The sequence below is a fragment of the Triturus cristatus genome, chromosome 1_2, assembly GCF_964204655.1.
Source record: "Triturus cristatus chromosome 1_2, aTriCri1.1, whole genome shotgun sequence".
NCBI classification, from domain to species: domain Eukaryota; kingdom Metazoa; phylum Chordata; class Amphibia; order Caudata; family Salamandridae; genus Triturus; species Triturus cristatus.
This window is the reverse complement of record NC_140580.1, coordinates 832331705-832352485: the sequence shown is the minus strand read 5'-3', so window position 1 is coordinate 832352485 and position 20781 is coordinate 832331705. Positions and strand designations below refer to the sequence as shown.

The 20781-nt window shown below is 42.0% G+C and overlaps 1 protein-coding gene across 18 annotated transcripts in view; it reads left to right on the top strand.

Annotated features, from left to right (window-relative positions):
- The window catches only part of HSPG2 (heparan sulfate proteoglycan 2), a 903404-nt gene that overhangs the window by 545456 nt on the left and 337167 nt on the right, over positions 1-20781 (top strand). For 16 of the 18 annotated variants that reach the window (XM_085608925.1, XM_085608919.1, XM_085608917.1 and 13 more), the window contains 2 exons: positions 2043-2223; positions 20051-20110. In XM_085608925.1, coding sequence (XP_085465051.1) covers positions 2043-2223; positions 20051-20110 — 241 coding nt within the window. The remainder of the gene's footprint in view (positions 1-2042; positions 2224-20050; positions 20111-20781) is intronic. The other 2 variants (XM_085608921.1, XM_085608916.1) reach the window with 1 other exon arrangement.

Genomic DNA, 20781 nt, shown 5'->3' with positions numbered 1-20781 from the left:
CACATTTTCATCTCTGATACACACTTTTCAATTTTGTTACACATATATTTATTTAACCAAGCAAAAGTTTCTAATTTAGTTGGCTGGGCTGCACACAGGAGAGCTACTCACAGCTGACTGTAGAGCTACCAGTAGCCCATTTGCTACTCCTTTGAAAAGCCTGTAATAAGCACTGTGCAGTGATCTAATATGACAGAACCATGAACCCCTGCACCCTTCTCATCAGTTCTGAAATCTTCCTGTGGCTCGACTGGTACACACCAGTCATGACCTGCCGTTCCATATCTTTCTTCTTGTTAATTGCTTGATTGTGTCAGTACAAAAAGTCTATTTAGTGTCTTTCATCCTGAAAATCACACTGTTCCAGCATACTCCAGTCTGAATCTCCAGTACCCAAGTCTGTTATACAAGTGATCCCTCAAAACTCCACCTGTTTACTGCAACTATCTGCAATGCAACCCATACTGATAGCGCATACATTTCTTCCATACACCTCCTTTCAGAAGATCTTGCTGTCATCCAACTGTATGAAACTGAATCAGATTATATTGCACACATCTGTCACTTCTCCAGCATTGGGTCTTTTATAGATATACATGCTTTAATTATGACCCTGTCATCAGGCTGAAAACTCACAGTATTCAAGGTTAACATAACAGTGTTCAGAAACTCTCAATTGAGGTACAAATAGAGCTTACCCATATCCTGTTTTTTTTCAATTCCTTGTGGAGGACATCTGTTTGAAAAGATATACTCCTGTGACCAGGTTTCTTTATTGCGTCACTATCAGTTTTCCACTGACTGTCCCCTTCATCACCTAAGGGAGCTTCAATTTGTCATCCCCCTTCTCCTTGATCACATTACCTCTCAGTCTCCACTTTCTCACTTTGGTTTTCCCTTGTTGCACATGGCTGTGCACAGCTGTCACAATCACTTCTCAAAAGTGGTGTTCTTTGGCTGCAGGCTTGGTCTCTTATATTAGAATTTTGCAGCTTTCAAATTTAAATGGCTCTCAAAATCCTCCCCCACCCCCTAGTCCTCCATGGTAATCTTGTACTTCCTCATTTAAGGATTACCAATAGTGCAGCGTAGCAGTACAGATTTGCAGTCTTATAGTTATCATCCTTATTTTCCACTGTACTCTAAACATTGACAGTACGTATACTGTGATACCATACATGATCACCAGTAGCCTTACACTCAGGTACAGATTTGTGTAAGATGATTTTGCATTCCAGGTAGGACAAATTCATGTGACAATTTGTGATGTATGTATTGTGCATTTAAACCTGCATTCCTTTTCCAAGTGTCCAATCAGGTGCACCATTGAACACCCCTAGCAAACACAGGTTGTAGACTTCTATACAAAACATAAACGTTCAACTGGGTTGTGGGTTGAAGAGGTTTTGCCTTGCAGCCTTGACCACTCACCTTGACCTTTAACTCATTCAGCTAAAATAAAACTAGCCTTAGATGTGACTGAGGTTTCGAACCTGGGTCTTTTAAGATAAAGCATCATGTTATATATCATGAACTGTAAATTATGTTTTTCTACAGTTGTATCTTTTCATAAAGAGGTTCCCATCTGCCGGAAATCAAACTCTCAATGATCAAAGTTTTGTTAGAGCCTTAGACAGGCATTTTATGAGTCATGTGACCTTATCGGGTGAATTGGCCGGCACTTCTTTCAGCCTTAGAGCTCCCACAAGCCGCCAAATCCTTGCCTCTTGATTAGCCTACAATTTGTTTTGACTGTGGCTAATTTGTGAATGACTGTAAGGAAGGTTCCCTGAAATTGGTAATCTTGTCTCATTTATTTATAAAACTATAGAATTAGCCTATATCTCTATGAAATGGAAATTACAACCAAATGACTCTTTGAAATAGATGAAACTATTCTGATTGGAGCTTAATAAATTATCTAGAATAGATGAACATCCTTCTTCGCCCTGCCTTTTAGTGAAATATTGTTTCAGGTTTTATTCTGTTTGGCCTTTGCTTTTCCTGGTATAAATTGTAAATTTACTTTCACCTTTTTGCAGTCACCCGCATATACTTTGGCATGGACACGTCAGAACAATGACAATCTTCCCGAGAGAGCAATGGACTTCAATGGCATCTTGACCATTCGCAATGTGCAGCCATCGGATGCTGGTGTGTACATCTGCACCGGTTCCAACATGTTCGACATGGACGAGGGCACTGCCATTCTCTATGTTCAAGGTTTGTGATGAAGTAGTCGTTCAGCCTTCTCGGTTCTGCCTCGCACTGCAAAGCCCTATCCTTATTCCTGTTGCCTCATATGCCCATCTACTACTGCTCTACTCTTTATCTCCTTTATCAATTAGAGGGTGTTAAGGAAAGAAATATATTTTTCTTCCTTGTGGCATGTTACCAATCTGTGTTTTCTGATTGTGGTAATCCTATGCATGACTCAGCAATTTGTGACTTTAAAATTGTCTCTATTTTCTGTTGGTAACCTCCTTTGCATGTGTCTGGAGAAATCTGTTTCAGAACTATGGCAACTCTCTCTGTTGTGCTTAGTCGACACCATCTGCTCACTTAAATGGATCACCGCTAAGGGACATCTCTTTAACAAATCAAGGATTTGTGAAGGGAGGGGGGGGGGGGGGGGAGATATGAAGGGTAAACTATTGCACCAAAACCATCAAGCTGTTGCTTTTTCTGCTGCTGTTTCCTCAACACTCATAGTTTGGCTTTAGCTGCTGCCCAAATGCATTCCAGTTTCCAAATGAAATGCTGCAAACCCATCCCGAAATTGTTGGCGTATGGTTTTTCATTTGTATTTAATACTTACAAGTGTTTGTTGTTAAAACACCTTGTCTGTTAACATTTCTTTTTGAAATTTGGATTTAAATACAGTAGGACCTCTTTTTTTTTTTTCCTTCTGTGTTGCACCTGGCTGTGAACAGCTGCTACTATCACTTCTCAAGTCGTATTTTTCGCTGTCGCAGGAAGTAAACTGGTACTAGATACTAAAAGTAATTTATTAACAACATGGAAATTATATTTTGATAATGGAGCTTAACTTGGAAAGTGACACAGGTAAACAAGTTGTGTGGTTAAATCTTATAGATTTTAAAATTCACGTTTGAACATATCTATCAGGATAGCACCTATTGGTCAAAATAGGTTTGTTCTGCTTAGGATTCCACTACCTGACATTCCGGTCTGGATATCGTCTGGTAATGTGAACCTCTGGGGATGCACTTGATGTCTAGTAAGACAACACACATGCCATACAGGGCTCAATTAGGAATCTACTTTTAATGTTGGTGGTACTGGTAACTGGATTCACCGGCCCCATCAGAATTGAGAGCCCTGCAGGAATACCATGGCTTCGGCATTGTTTACTTATGGACTCCGGCAGTCCAAATCGCCGGTGGAAGCACTTTGTGAAAATGCGGAATTACTTCTTCATTCCCAACCCCTAGCAATTCCTCATTTCAGAGGAAACTCTCTGGGTCCTATTGGTAACCCCAGCTGCTTCTCCCCTCCCCCTGGAGTTAATATAATCCCTTGTATCAGTATCTCTGGGGTGGGGCAGTAAATACCAGGCCATTACTGGGTCTTTGAGAGTATACGGCCCAGAGTTCCCATTAATAACCTCTGACCCCACCATAGGATCTACCTACCTTTCAATACCCTTCTCTCAGACAATATTTTTCCATTACAATGTGCAGTGCAACCCTTGATGATCTCGATAGGGGCAATCCAGCTTGGTAGAAGCAGTGCAATATTAGAAGCTGGACATTTGTAAGCACAGAAATATTCTGTTTCGTGGAGTAGTAGTTGTCTCTCTCTCTCTGCTTTGACATGTTTCCTTGTTTTCAAGTCGACACTTTAAGATTATCCAAGGCATAATACATTGTGGAAAGTCCTTTCCTTGTTTTTGACTGATAGACGTCACACACATCCATGACGGGATGTCAAAATGTTTTGTCAGTGTACAAAATGTTATTACTTACAAAGTCTTGAAGTTAATCACTTTCACATCTGTAAAATAGATTGAAATGTTTTTCAAAAAGATTTGTTACAGGTCTCATTCTGGAAGGAACAATTATCCATCTATTTTGCAGAATTGCAGCAAGGTGTAATATTCTTGCTATCGTCCGTTCTGCATCTTTGGCAAAGCTATTCCACTCCTTTAAGTTCAGCTTGTTGTATTTCTTTGTCACCAATACTTTGTGTGGCAACCGCATCCTTCTATTGCATTAGTCATTCATTCCCTCTCAACTGCATCTGTTTATTCTTGTAGCTCTTCTTTTATTCAGTATTACCTTTCCCTCAAATTTTTTTTTTTGCAGTGTTTTATATAGCGCGAACTTGACCCGAAGCGGTTATCAGAGCGCTTTACATACTACCAGTTACGTTACATTAGGACACACATTCATTTTTGTTAGGCACGGGGAGATAAGTGATTTGCCCAGAATCACAGGATGTTCAGCGTCATTGCCGAGACTCAAACCCAGCTCCCCAGATTCAAGGTCGACTGCCCTAGCCGTTAGGCCAACTCCTCAGTGCTATTCAAACCAGTCCTATGACTTGAGTTCTTGCATTGATGGCGGGCCCTGTCTAAACACGCCATAGATAATTCACCATTTCTGCACGGTGGCTGTTTTATTGTATTTGCATGCATTGAACCATAATTGGAAGTTTGCCCATCTTCCTCACCTGAGGACATCTGTGTGCAAAACCTTATGTAGATATTTCTAGATGCATGTACATACTGAACCATGTTTGCAGAACATGAAATGAAGTAGTACAATATCACACTGAATCAGCAGGTGTTTTATTGGTTTATACATAGTATACTTCCTGACCGCTGTTGGCTTAGGCCTTTTTATTAGAAACTCTAGAAGGACAAGCAATGCAGTATCAATGTTAACACTTCAAAAGTTAATGTATCAGAAGATTTGCAGGTATTCAAGAATGCAAAATGTTGGAAGGAGCTCAGCACATCACTCTAGTAATTGCACACATTCGACATTCAATTTTTGCCATAAGTGATCAGGTCTTTTCAGACCCCTTAAGAGAATAGTTACAGCCACTTCTATTGGGATCTACAGTGGGCCACAGAGTGCATTACAGGCTTTGTCATTGAGTATCATCGCTGGGAAAAAGGTGACCAAAGGCTGTAATTTCTCTAAAGCGCAGTAAAGTCTGCTCATAACATATGAATTGATTGAACTCCTTTTCCACCTCTCACAAAAATCACATTATGCAACATTCAGACTTAACAGCAACAAGCTCATATGTAGAGCATGTTGTTAGTGTATTGCAAACCTGTTACTTCAGAAGATTTTATCCCTGTGTGTCAAGTCTATCATCGGTTTCATTCAGGCCTGCATCATTGTTTAATAGATTTCACGCAATTTAAAAGGTTGCTATTAAGGACATTTCCTAAATTAGAGCATACAGTTCTCACCGGGAAGGAATTGCATTCTCTCTCGTTGTTGAGCGGCAGACTATGTAAATTAAGAGGCGTTCTGACATTTACAGTTTTCAGCTTTGAGTGTTAGGTGATCAATAGCTTAAGCTATCATCATTATTCTTGTGATAGGTTGTTGTGAAGTATAAATATACCTCCCAAGTAGACAGGGTGCTCTACTAGAGGTTGGCAATGCTTCTGGTAATGCAAAGCATAAAGCAACACCTAGCTCAAAGTAGCGGACTATTGGGTAGGGCTGACTGGGTGCCTGAGTTGTAGGTCCGCTGGATTTGGAGCTCTTCCAGTACATTAGTAAATTAGAACTCATGAATCTGTGCAAGCTTGTTTTGGACAAAGCTGTACATATTCACAGCCGAAGGTATTTTAGTATTCCTGTTCTCTGGCTTCCTAATCTGGAGGTGAAGTATCTAAGGTTTTCTGGTTTATCAGCTCTGAAGCGTTGTGTAATAGGCAGCAATTACTAAACCAAAATTATACCATCAATCGCAAAGATGGACTATAGCTAGACCAAGCACCTTTAGCCTAATCTCTTCAAAAGTAGGTATTACTGCCACTTAGATGCATGGTGTATAAATTTGGTTTATGAAATATATATGTCATAAAAATCCTGTCATGCTGCTGCCATGGATCTGATATTAATAAAAAAACATGTTATGGTTCTTAAGAAAACAGGAAATAGTATTTGGGTGTTTGCAGACTAGTGGAAGCTAGAACAGGACACGATCTAAAAGTTTTCCTCAAAGTAGTTTCATGTTCTGTGGTAGATATATACCCCAGCAGTTGCTGAAACCAGGCAGAACTGCCCCAGTTCCCATGGACTCCTGCAGGAAGTGCAAAACCATTTTGTAATACCTTTCTTATGCATAATGATCCTCCTTCAAGTAACTAAGACGTCATGCTTTCAATCTGGAGCACAAATAAATGCATTCTGAGAGTTGTGGTCTTAGTCGTCAATTGAACAAATCCAGCAAAACGCCAATTTAACACAGCTGGTGTACTGGGCACTGTTGAGTGAAGCTTCCATTGGATTTATTGAGGCAACCCAAGAGTATGAATGTTCAGTATTTATTTATTTTACGTTATTGAATTGTTTATTTACTTGTTTTAAAAATGCATTCAATTATATTAGTTCCTCATCCTTCATGGACTTCCCTGGAGTTAAAAGCACTTTATTTTGTTTGCTCCTGACGTTGCTGATCCAGTTTCATGTTACTGGATCTGAAGTGGATCAGAGGGAGAGCGAACAAGGCTTCTTATGAATTCAGAACACAGGGCATCACCATTTACTGACTTTGTCAAATATTGTGCTTTTATAATAGAATACTATTTTATTTATAACTTTTTTTTCATCAATTTATCAGTTGATATTTCAGTCTGCTTGAATGCAGTCTGATGATATTCAGCAATTCATCACTACTTAGTGTAAAACTATCTAAAACGGCCTGTGATTTGAGTTCTCCACTCTGCTCTTCTACCAAGCATTTTTGTTGGAGCCTGTGCGTTGTAAACTTAAAAATCTGCGCATTTTAGTCTTTCATAGGTTATCATTAAGTTTGAGGGTTAATGTGGATTATCTTCTGCTTAGGATCCAGCATGTGCTGTATTTTCTCCAGAATCCGCCCCAGTGGCTTCAAAGGAGCATCTTTGTCTTTCGGTGCCGAAGTTTTCGGTGCCAAGTTGGATTTGTCTCTTCTGTCTTTCGGTGCCGAATGTTTCAGCATTGAGGGAGGGGGATTCTCATTTCGATTCTGAACCGAAAGGCTTGACTTTCTGTTTAGGTACCGAGCCTCAGGCGGAGCGTTGGAATCGGAGTCTCGGTGCCGACCATGGCATAATGGCAGTGTTGGCCCAGAAGCCTTTTGCTTGATTGGAGCAGGTTACGTGGGCAAAGGGGCTTTGGTAATCACATCACCCTGTCCAGATGGAATGTCGAATGACTCTAGTTCGGTCTCCAACTTCAAATCAGAGTCCTGAACGGATCAGGACCCTTCCCCCGCCGACGCCTCCATCTCTTCGTGTTCTGCCTCTTTGCCAAAGATATCTGGAGTTTCTTCGATAGACTGTCGCTGCATGTCTCTGCGCCAAGCGCGATGGACTCAGAGTCTTTTTCAAACGGAACGACCAAAGACTTTATCTTTATGATCCGGGAAGAGACAAAGGTACAGACCTTATGAAGATATGAATGTATAGGTATTTAGAATGGCACCTAGGACAGATTTGGAATGGAGTCCATTCCATCGGCGGCAGACTGAATGCAGGATCTTCGATTGGAATTCGGAGAAGATCTGGGCTCAAAGGCCACGGTCAGAGTTTTTATGGATAATGAAAATTTTCCAAAGTTCTTCGCCACGCAGTAGATAACGCAATCCAAAACAATACCGACCAGGGTAGTGGAAATTGTGAACCGAAGGGATCCCGATTAACGGTTCTGAATCAGAGCGCAGCAATACACGTCCAGACCCGATGGCAGAAAAAAACTATTTAACAATGGAGTCAATGCCCATGCGCACTATCACCGAAAGGAGAAGTCAACTTACCTCGTGACTGCAAAGACTTCTTTGAAGAAAAACAACTTGCAAACATCCGGACCCAACACTAGATGGCAGGAGTATGCAAAGCATGTGAATCTACAACTCTCCATGCCAAGAACAGATGCTTACAATGTAAGTTTCATAATCCTTATACTCAGAATGTTGGATAGCAGTTATAATGGCTACTTCTACCTGCAGATTCCTCACATGCGGACCATCTCTCCAGGTATCAGACGGGATTCAGAAACTTGAAAGCAGTGACATCACCGGTAGAGAGCACTGAACTCAGTCGGTGCCGGAGTTGATGTCCGGTGACGCCACAGAAGCCATAAAGCGCCGACCCTGGCGCACCAACGTCGGTTCCCTTTCTTCCCGCACTTTCAATGCAGATCCGGAACTTGACTTTTGAGGAAGCTTTACCTCATCAAAACCAATTTTATTGCAGTATCTAATTATGTCTCCTCCAAAAAAGTCTGGGTTCTAACCCTCTAGGGCAGAAGTCTTCAAACTTCTTGATGCAGAGACCCCCTTGTCAAACATTTTTAGGCGTAAGGACCCCCTCCTAACAAAAAGTTCTAGAACCTGGTACTCCTCATAATCGACAACCATAAACGCCCCCCAATTCCCACAGCAAATCGTTTTTACATTGGGAAAATATTTTTAGACGGTGTGTAGCCAACCAAAGGTCAGTGAGCGTGGGGCATGGTCGGAGGTGTAGCTAAAAACAAAGGGCCTCATTTATGAGGAATTGGCGTAGGGCAGTGCCGCAAGTCTTCTATCTGCGCTGCCCTATGCCAATTTGAAAGGGCAGGAATGCATCATATTTATGACATACAGTGCATTCCTGTCCTTTCCCCTTGCGTAGGTGCACAAATTGCTGCCTAGCACCAACATAGGCAGTATTGTTTTTGTGCAGGACGGGGCACCTTGTGTCACAAAAACAATCCCAAGATGTGTTTTCCTCTTTCTATGTGAGCTGCAGAATGCAGCATACATGGAAAGGGGAAAAAACCAGGAGAAATGAAAACATTTCTCCACATTACGTCTCCGCTGGGGAGGCACACGTTTTTGGCCCTGTCCCAGGTTTACGTGAGTTTGTAAATATGGGGCAGCATCAAAATCCATGGTTAAGTGGGACCGCGCACAAAACGCCTATGGAACACCTCCTTGATGCAGAGTAAGGCAACGCAGTGACTTGCGCTACTTTCTCTTACTCTATATCTATGAGGCCATGCAAAGCCATACAGGGTGACTGCGCCGCCTCCTAGGTATGGTTGAGACACATGCACCACCAGAAAAAAAAGTGATGCTCTGGTGTCGCAAGCCTCTCATAAATAAGTTCCAAGATATTCGGTAAATTTTTTTGGTCTTTCACCATGCAGTACCTACATATAAAATAATGGGCACCGTAAGTGAAAAATAAATTTTAAAAAGTTGTTACTCAGTGGGATATGCACTGTAGTATGTCTGGAGGGCGGATTCCACTTTATCCGAAGGCGATACGAGGAAGGAGCACAGGTCTTCCACTGCTTCAAACATATTACTTGGGCCCTTATCAAGGAGGCACATTCTGTCTATGGAGTCACCAACTCATACGTGACCTCTCCTTCATATGAACACAGTCAAGTCCTACAAGGAGGCCTTTTATTTTGGAACCTACTCTAACCATTCAGACCAAATATACGCCTGACGAAGTTTAATCTCCTTGAACGAAACGCGTTGGCTGAGGCTTGTTGCACAAATCTGTTGGAATACTTAATAGAGAACCTTTTTCAAAAAAAGAAAATGACCAATCGTTGTTACTGAAAGAGACTACTGGGGTAGTGCACTGCTCCACTTGTTTCTAAGCACTGTAGTATGTTATGAAACCTCTATTAGTTAATGCACTGCAGAGGTCTGTGTGTAACCAGGGAGTAACAAAATTAAATCTTGGTAGGTGCAGTGGAGAAAAGTGACTAGTGTCGTTTTAGTGCTATGAGGTCACAGCCTGTGACAGAAAGCACTGTGATTATGTAAATCATTAATTTATACTTGCATTGCATTACACACAGTATAAGGTAGACTGATACAAAATGTGTTAATAGGTTTACAATAAAATGGTGCTTCCAAAATGTAAATTTTAGTAATACCAGGGCCTATGTAATGCAATTTTATTTTTTTACATAACTGTCCATGCAACTCCTACTTGGGGGTACCGAGGGATGTGTAAATGCAGTTAGGGTTAAAGGCAAGCACTTCACAGCCCGGTTGTTAACTCTTTTCACTACCACTAAAAAAAAACAAATCTTTGTCATCACAAAGGTTGGAGTGAGTCACGGGGTCCCAAGCACCCTTTGCACTTACAGATTAACTAATAGGGCACATTTGCATTTCTTTCAGGTGACCAGGCACCCTGACTGATCACCTTTGGCTGGCTGGTCACATTTGTGACCTGGCTGGTCATATTTGCATTTCTTTCAGGTGACCAGGCACCCTGTGCTTTTCACAGCACACGAGACTCGCCTGAAGCATTTTAGTGAGCGAAATTAGCCGTCCCAGGAGAGATGTCTTTTTTCCAAAACGAAAACAGACGTTTTGGAATTCAGAGACAAGTGAGGCTGGTGAATGCGCGACCCCCTTCTCAGGACTCCACGGCCCCCCTGGCGGTCGTGGCCCACAATCCAGGGATTGTGAGGGACTGATGTTTATCATAGATTCCCACGCAGTCTGTGGCGTTTGGGGTCCGACCATGGCACTAAGTCTTGCTCTTCATGGCTCAGCTAGAATGTCATTAAGGCGCAAGAGGCCAAGCTGTTCATGGCCCGAGCGAAGGATGACTATCAGCACTGAAAACGCTTGAGGCATTGTTCTCCTTTGACATCATCGGGCAAAAAGAGCAGGCACAGGAGAAAGGAAGAGAAACATGCCAGGGGTAAGTCTCCCTGTTGTTTTTTGTCTCCAACAGGACCAACGTCCTTTGAACCAAAGCAAGTCCTTATTCCTACAGAGGATACTCCACAGCACTGCTCCCCCTGAGGGCCCGGCTCCGGATAGGCCTTCAACACCGTTCTCTCACACCAACGGTGCTGGCCCCTGCTCTTCCTGCATTCCTGGCACTAGGAGTGGACCGAGCAGCGTTCCTCAGCACTATGTATGCACTGTTAGCAAAAGCGTTGATGCCATGTGGCACACCTTTGGGCTCAGTGGAGCCTTCATGTCTACCAATCTTCATTCACTTCCAGGAAATGCCATTCACCTAGCAGGGTTTTTAAATGTCAGCCCTGACAGCTGAAGCCTGTGTTATCTTGCTGATCATGAGTGGCATCTTCTACCAGAGATTGTCCAGGACATCTTCATCCAGTGGGCACTCCTCATGTAGACATATTCACTTCCACAGAAAATACTCAGTGCCAGCAGTTCTGCTCCCTCTAGTATCCATTGAGCGGTGCCATGGGGGACATGCTTTAGATAAGGGGACATTTTCAGCTGCTTTGTTTCCTTCCATACCATTGATTCCTCAAGTTCTCAGAAAGATTTGCCAAGACTGTGCGCACTTCATCCTCATCGTCTTGGATTGGCTGAGAAGGGTGTGGTATGCGGACCTCGTACGCTTCTCTACTTTTCCCCGCTTTGCCTTCCATTCAGGCTGGACCTTCTCTCCCTGTTGGGATGATTGTTTCTGCACCCAAATCTTCGAGATATGCTTAGAGATTGAGCAGGGATAACGGAGCTCCTTTCAACTGCTACTGGAGGTGATGGACGTTCTCTGATCTGCGCATCGCCCCTCCACTAAATCTGCTTATTCTGGCAAATGTGGCAACTTTGTTACATGTTGTGCAGACACTGGTGTGAATCCCTTGCAGTCCAAATAATTCCCTTGTGGTTCCCTAATGGGACTTGAATGGTACCCCTCACAGCTGTACCTTCTGTATGTTGACCCCCAAGACTATGTTTTTGGTTGTAATAACATCTTCTTGCATGATCAGTGAATTGTAAGCCCTTGCTACCGTCCTCCTTTCACTACCTTCTTTCCAGATAAATTAGTGTTGCGAACCAGGGCAGCTTTTCTCGTATGGTGGTCACTCCCTTCCACCTTGTGTAATCCATTACTCTCCCGTCCTTCTACCCTCTTCCTCATCCTCGAAAGAAGGAAAGATTGCATCGGTTGGATCCTAGGTGGGCATTCAACTACTACCTTGACCGCCAACAAGGAATAACGGTCGGACAACCATCTCTCCATTTGTTACTGTGGTGCCAAAAAGGATAAAGTGGTTCAAAAGAAGACTATTGCAATGGGTCATACTCTGCGTTAAGACCTTCTACTCCTTGGCCAAGAAGGAGTTGCAGGAAAGGATCCATTTTCATTCAACCAGGGACAAGTCCACTATTTCTGCACTCGTGTGTGGTTCCCCAATTGAAAATATCTGTAAAGTAGCAATATGGACTTCCTTGCACACATTTGCAAAACACTACTGTCTGGATTCATAAGTGCGTAGCGATGGGCATTTTTTCAGGTTTGTCTTGCAAGATTTCCTGGTTTAGTCATCCATCAACCCTCCTCCTGGGCAGGGCATTGCTGTGAAATCTGTTTTACAGGCGGGTAATTTGCAGGTAGAAGTATTCATCAGAAGAAAAAGTTACTAGCCTGCAGTAGCAATGTTCCTGGTAGATAATTTACCTGCAGATTCTTCACTGACTTGCCCACCTCCCCATTTGATCAATGCTATAGGGAAAGTTAATAAGATCCCACCTAGCATTGTTTTTGTACCACAATCTTTCAACAATGTCAAGTCTGCCCTTTTGCTTCGAAGGCTTGGAAAAGAATGGAGGGTTCCTGACATTAGTGCCCTAGGCACTTTATGGTCTTTGTGGCGTCACCTGACATCACTTCTGAAGCAAACTGCGTCCAGCACCCTCTATGAGTGACCCTGTTGCTTTGAAGTTTCCGGATCCAGTCTGACGGGAGGGGCTTGTTCTACAGGTGAGAAATCTGCAGGTAGATAGAGAATCTATCAGAAATATCGTTACCACAGATAGGTAACTTTTTTCTTCCAGTGAGAGCTCAGTGAAGCTCTTACTTATAGCCAGAGTTTCATATTGATACATTTCCAACTTAAGGCAGAACGTATAGAGATCGCAAACATTTTGGACAAATAGTCAGGCTCCCTCTTCCAGGTCATTTGATCCCATCTCAATGTTACTTGGCTACTGAAGTGGTAACAGTGTGGGAAGAATACAATGACTGATTATGGGTAAGCAGATAATTGACAGTGAGTGTAGCAAGTATAAACAGGTGGGTAGATGGTGTACGCCGATAAAGTGGTGGTTAAGCGAAGGTGTATCTAAAACAATACTTTGATGGTTAGGGATCAAATGATGGTTGGCGGTAAGGGAGATCAAATGTTAATTGTTGGGAAAGTGATAGTTATGGCTTGTGAGGGAGAGGGCAAAAAAAAGTTACATGAAAATAGGTAAAGCAATGTTTGTATATAAGGGGGTAAAGAAATACTTAGTTTGTACAGAAGGTAAGCAGTGGATGTTTTTTTAAAGATGATGCAATGATGGGTAAAGATAATACAATGACGGATGTGGAAATGGATAAAACAATATTTTGATGGTAGGAGGGTAAAGCGCTGAGTGCAAGGTGATGAAAAGATTATTAAATAGAAGGGTGATAAAATAATAGTTCTTGAAAGTGATGAAATAGTGGTTGTGATCGAAGGATTTTAACTGATAGTTTGAGGCGATTGTTACGTCTCAGCCTCTTGTAAGGTAGCTGCCAAAACAAACCCTGTAAGGACTAGATGAACCAAATGCCAAATTTGTGATCGATGATGGTGTCCTGAGTCTCTTGTTGCTCACGTTTTGTGTGGTGTAGGTGGGGCTTTCTGCATATGTTTGGTGAATTGTGGTATCTTTGTTTTAACCTCGTGTGTCTCGCTCTTCTACCTTCTTCCTTAAAAGGGGCTTTTTCTAGCCTCATGGGTACTAACAAGAATGTTCCTTTGAGTGTTGATGGTCCATACTAAAGAAACAAAGCTTCTTCTTTCCTACACTTTTAACAAATATATACCTTCGGATATTGGAAGTATGTGGAGACTCCATTGTACCCAATTGGCAGAAAGAACCACAGTAGGGATATCAAGTATCTTTTACAGTTTGCACATTGAAGCATATTTGCAGACTGCCTTAAGTATAGTTTCATATCAGCAAAATAAGTGTTGTCTGATCAGCTGTATGCGGCAGACTACCCACCCCTCCACCAGCCTTCTAATTGCATTTGGCACTGCTCATCACCCCTCTCCTGACCAGGGTTATGTGAAGGAAGCTTCCTTTTCTCTTTTATCGAGTAGTCGATTGGGATCTACCTTTTAACATGCGAGCTCGGAGGAGATGATGGATATGACACAAACCTTAACAAACCTAACCTTCTATATGGGAAAACTCGTCCTGAAGAAGTGGCAATCGCAGGACTTTCCAGGCACAGTCTGCATACATCCCCAGTACAGAGAACAGACTTCTGCAGTTCCATCAACTGGCTTTCTCAGCACTCTCAAAGCACATCTTTGTCTCCTTTAACAACGTCTCTGACACTCTCGTACCTCGATGACCACATTACAAGACATTTACTGGTGCCATCAATGGGCTTTCTTGACTGGCTTCACAGCCAATATTTGCTGTCCTATGCAAGAGCGGTTGTGCAGTAAAACACGGGAAAGCTGACGAGAATGCGAACCATGATCATATGAGTAATGTAGATATTTGTTTCCTTTTCCTTATGCTCTTAAAATCACATGTCATAGAATTTCCACTTTAAGGTTGGCTCTGACATTATCTACCTCAGATGGATGAAAGACTTATTTAATTTTGTTGGGGCATTGGCTTTCAAACCGGACTGACTGAACTTATGTAATTGTCTCAGAGTGTAAAACTTCTTTTCATCAGTTGTGCTGCTTAATGTGCAATTTATATTTTTTTCTGGCCCATAAAATTGTATGTTATATTATACTGTAATATGTTCATAATATGTACTGCTGTTTATAAGTAATTTTACTGTCAAAAGAAAATGTTATGTTTCGGGTTACAAGACCGAGAATGTAAAACAAAAAAAAATATTCCCTGATCTGAATGCGTTTCAATTTTTTAGTTGAGAAAGTTTAGTCCATTTTTAACAAAAATGTAAATAGGTTCCAGCAGATGCATTGTTTGCCAAATTTACCCTGTAACAAAAATATCCACATTTGTAATGTTATTATTCTTATTACTTATTACATTATTTGTATTGGAGCAAGAAATAAAGGGGCGGTTAAGCCATGTCTGAAAATTGAGTCTAATTTCTGAAACGGATAATAGAACATAATTATTTAACAAATGACCTGTTACCCCTTAATTTCTGATGTGTGTTCCTTTTTCACTCTTGCCAAACAGGGCATAAAAGAATAAACAAACATGTGCAATAAAGTAGTTCAAAAAGGCACATTATCTCTTTCAATCTGTCTACCAAGGATTTGTGAAAGATCGAAATGTAAAATAATTCACAGCAGCGTTTTAAGACTCCATTTATGTGAATGTTCAGGGAAACGAATGCTAACGTTTCATTGCTGTTAGCTGTTCTCTGGCATGAGTTGGCAAGGAGCAGACGCCTTGTCAGAATAGTCATATATCCAACATGCCATTCTAAAAACGTAAGACAATAATAAACGGAAACCATCAAAAACTCTAGCCACAGTTATCCTTTGATTTTCAGGACTGCTCTTTCTGCATCATTGTTCTAAGTAGCTCGTTTGGGGCTTTCAACTCATGACATCACACTATAACTAAGCCATGTGATTGTCTTTGCTTGTAAAGCACTTTCAGAATCCTGTTTTAACAGTGATTGGTTGCATGAAAGTTATGTGAACATGAAGTCTAATAACCTCCCAACTACTATTCATAGCCTCTAAGAAACAGGTTACTCTATCGCACAGCGCACTTCTTTACTGAGTATTGCATAGTTATCAGTCGGACCACTGTCAGCAGGGATATTCAGTAGTTTTGGTTTTCCTCAAGTGACAAGAGGAGCTTTGGGACATGAGACTGTCGCTTCTTCCAACCTGGCCTAAAAGTGCTAACCTAGTCCTCTTAGCCGTAACACAACAACTGGTTGGTCGTCACCTTTGTGACATGGCGCCTTTTAACAGCTGTGCTAATATTTGAAAACATAGCAAAAGTGAGAGGTCTGCTTGTGCGTTGAAAGAAACAACTTCAGTGGTGTTTGAGTCATTTATGATATGTGGGCTATAGGACTTTTCACAATGCTTTTCCACACTCACTCCTGGAGCTTGGCTTCCCCTCACTCTGCGTATTTTTATAATTTGTTTTTTGAGCTGCACTTTTACTGTTTTTGTGTGTCATCCTTGGACCGGTGTCCTTATTTTAATTTTTTTGTTTTTGTTTTTATTATTTAAATTATGAGGGTGATTCTCTTTTTTTCCCAGTGTACTTCTCCCACCGTGCCTATTCCCATGGTGCGGTGCAGGCAGAGAAATGGTCTGCAGGGAGAGGAATGTGAGAGTCTGCATACTGATGTGTCAACTACAAGTGGCATGTGGTTTGTTAGGAGTTGGAGGGATTAAGGAATGGGGTGAAAAATCAGGGGATTGTGTGTCTTTCTTCAAAAAGGTTTGGACAGACCTGATTCTATCCTTGTAAACATATGTTCCGTATTTCCACATCAGCTCTATTTGGGGTATGATTTCCTTCCCTCTCAAAAGTACAACAGCTTTCATTATTTCTTTGTAACTTTTGTTTTAAAACTCTGATTTTAGTACCTGCATATTTAAACCTGCGCATCCCTCAATGACAGCGTTGAGCCTGGGTCATTGTTTTTTGGTGGACCAGCTTTAAAGCAGTACTGCCAATGCTTGAATCTATTTCTGATTAGTGCACTTCATTTCTTGATAGATGTGCCTCTGAAAATCTGTGGGAAGAATGTATTGTACAAGACCACCTGATAGGTGACTATTGTCTAGCTCGCTGTCCTTTAGAATATTCTATGAAATCTATTAATTTCTCTCTAGGTTTATCTGCCTTTGTTGTAAAATGTGTGTAAAGATGCAGTGGGTCCATTTTTAGACTAAGTGTTGGTTCATTATGGTTGTCATACTGCCCAATTACATTTCTCATAGTGGTTACATTTTCTGTCATATTGTGAGCCTGAGAGCAGAGAGCCTTGCCTTTATTCGAGATTTGAATGCCCTTGTTGAAGACGTTAAAAGAAGTGATATATTGTCTTTTGTTATTCACTTGTATTATTGGGAAACATCATGTTAGTGATTTAATTGTTGCAATTCTGTGTACAAAAGTGCAAGTGTTGGAACCAAACATCTCTGCATAGCTTGTTAAACCTGTGCTGTCCAGACCTTGTAAGTGTTCTGGGCATCCTTATTTGTTTTCCCCACGTGAGTATGACAATCATTTGAGTGCACTGGTGGTACTCTTGTTTTGCCTGCTATAAGGCATCTCAGCTGGGTGCTAATGTTGAGGGAATGGCCACTAGAGGCAGATAAGTACAGGCCTCCTCAGCTAATACTTTGTTCATTCTTTGACTTGACAATTGTGGAGGCCCGCTGCACTAACGCAAGAAAAGAACACAACCAGGAGTAGAAACCCTGTTGGATTGCTACTCTCCCTTCAGACTGGGTCTTCATCTGCAAGAGCTGTGGAGACACCTTCCTAAAAGTGGTGGCGAGACAAAAGATAGTAGACTTCCTTGGATGACGACCAGAGCCCTGCTGAGTGGACCTGTGTGGGATGGTCTATCAACTGCCCCAAAACGGACGGGCACCCAGGGCAAGTTTCCCAGGAGACTAGCACAACGAATAAGGATGAGACAGCTTGGTCCAGAGCCTCCTTGTTCTGTGTGGTGTTTGTTCTGGTCATCTCTGATGTTCAGCAGAGATTGTAACTGCCGGTCTTTGTTCCCTGATCAGTTGGCTCTTCTCATCAGCTGAATGTAGTCATTATTACTGAACTGTTGCAATTTCCTTCGTAATATTTTGGCTTGTGTGAAAACTGATCGGTATTGTGTCCCTCAAGCATACACCATGTAGCCCTATGTTGTACTTCAAACATTTACAAGACAATAAATTGGTGGCACTAGCAGGTAATAAACGTAGTCAAAAATGTATTATTTAGAAAGAAAGTTCATAACAAAATTATTTTAACTATCATAAAGAGGCTTTCAGTTAGTTGTTCTCAATCCTTTAATATATATTCAGATTAATTAACATCAGAACAGAAGCAGCCATTGTTGTCGACACATGTTGATATTAGGTACATTATTATGGAAGAGGCTTTCTGGTGTTATGAAATAGTTTTGAGTATTCATCTTTGTTAGTGTGTGAGATATGCTTACTTACATGTAACTAAAAAAAAAATTTTTTTTTAGTAAATTAAGAACCACCTTGGCATTAATATTAAATAGAATCTGAAGTGTCCTAATTTTTAACCCCACACAAACTCCTGGATCATGCCCATATACCTTGAACCTGCTACCCTGATTGAAGCAACTGCTAAAAGGGGAATACTCGGTCATTCATTTAGAACCCATTAGAATTGTGGTTCTGGGTAAATAAGGCTAGTTCTTCCAGTTCATAAAAGTGCTGAGTAATAATCTCCATCTTACTGATGTATACTGACGACGGTTGAAAGGTCGAAGACTTTGAGTGAGGAACATTACGGGCTGGGGCAGTGGGCAGAGGGAGCATTATGCTCCAGGCTTTCCATGGTTAATATATATATATATATATATATATTTTTTTTTTTACCTGGGAGTAAGCCTTCCGTTTATAATAATGAAGCAGCCTTTGTGGTTAGATCACATGATGGCACCAGATACAATATTTTCACTTTTCCTGGAGTTCATTTTAAAGGTTGAACCTGCCAGACAGTGCATTTGCTGTTTGTTGTGTGGGCTTATCAACAATATGCAAGGTGTTGCAACCCACCTATTGCTTACCATTGTTTCTCTTATTTGCTTGTTTCTTACTCCATGGCTTTCCTTGTCCATCTTGTGCCTGCCTCACCCCAGGGCATTGTCAGTTTTCGTGTGTATTTTCACTGCTCACTTTCTAGGACCTACTTTTTTCCGTTTTCTAGAGCACTCAGCGAGAGTACATGTGTTTTTCAGTCATCTCTCTAATGTGCCCCCCCTCCCCCATCTCACTCTGGGTTGCCTACTACTTCCTGAGTGCTAGATGTCTCTCGCCTGTTGCTTGTTCCAGTGCCCCTGGTACTTTCCCTACTAGCTTGCTCACCCATGTGCTTCTCCAGTGTCTGCTCCATGTAGCTGCCTCATCTGTGGCTCCTCCTCCCCACTCCCTCTCTTAGTTGCTCACCACGTCCTCTTACTCTGTTACCTATTGCTTCTCCTCCCTTTCCCCGCCCTGTGTTGCTTCTGTCTCCCCTCAGTGTTGCTTCCATCACCCCATTTGACTTCCACCCACCATGTTGCTTCCCCCGCACCTTGGCCCTCCACCAGCCCACTATCTTGCTTGGCTCCCTGGCCCTTAAAGTGTTGCTCATCCCACCAGTGTTTCAATTTTTTGTATAGCCAATTGCTCTCAAAGGCAGGACCTGTTAGCTTTGCCAGTGCTTGTTTTTCAGAAACCTATGCTGCTTATCCTACCTGAGCAAAACCAAACAAGCACCCAGAAGGACCTTTTATTAGTTTTGCCCAAGTCCTCATGCTCGCTTTTGTCAATACGGCTTTGTGCCTTGAACAATACCGGGTAAGACCAGGGGTTTGCAGGTTACACACAGGGAGCTGTATGAAGTTGGGGAGCTGACTCTTTCTGGCCTATAAGGTGTTGCAGATTCACCTCTTTGCGCTTTTTGAAGTGTATCATCCAGATGGATAAACGTTGAATGAGGTAAGTTGAAGCAATAAAACCCTAAAATTGAAATGTTTTTCATGGTTTTCTCACATCCTTGCTGTAAACATTAGGTTCAGAATGACCATCTTGATTGTCCCTGATCTGTTATTGTTCCTATGGAATAAACCTGAGAACTTTAACTTACTTTGCAGAGAGCTCCAAGACGCAGATGTTTTTTGGTCCATTTGAGACTTTTGAAGGACACAGACCCCGTAAGTTGTCCCAGAGTGGCCCTGACAGTTGTGCATGGTTTCTCCAGCATGCCCAGTCATCTCTTCCACCCCTGCTACATGTTTGTCCTGAATGAAATGTATTTAACATTTATTTTGTCCTTTATGGTGGGGCAGTCCTAGCTCATAAACCAACCTGTTCAATGCCTTTCACATCATGTTCACTCAGGGCAGAGGCACAGCAGCAGAAAAAATGGGCAATTGAGACAATAAGAGCAGGTCTGTGATGTTCTGCAGTGGTAGCCTTTCACAACAGCGGCATTTATTGGTCGGGGAGAGTTAGACCCATATTTAGTGTAGAAATAAGTAAACCAAATGGCAATGTTTTACTGTAAGACACAATTGTACCACCAGTAAAGTAAGAAGTATGTTTAAAATACAACGGGTCAAGGCATTTTGAAAAATTGAGCGCTTCATTGTTCACTATTAAAGCATTGCTGCAATCTCTGCCTTATGAACAGTGGCGTAGCTAAGGGGGGGCGGTGGGGGCGGTCCGCCCCAGGCGGCACTATTTTGGGGGAGGACAAAGGCATTCAGATAAGGCTCGGCTTGCTTTCGTGGACGTTCGGGGATGGGCAGAGAAGAAATAGGACTCTGGCAATGTCCTTCTTTTTTTTTTTTTTGGGCAGCTGTCCCCCCCCCCCCCCCCACTC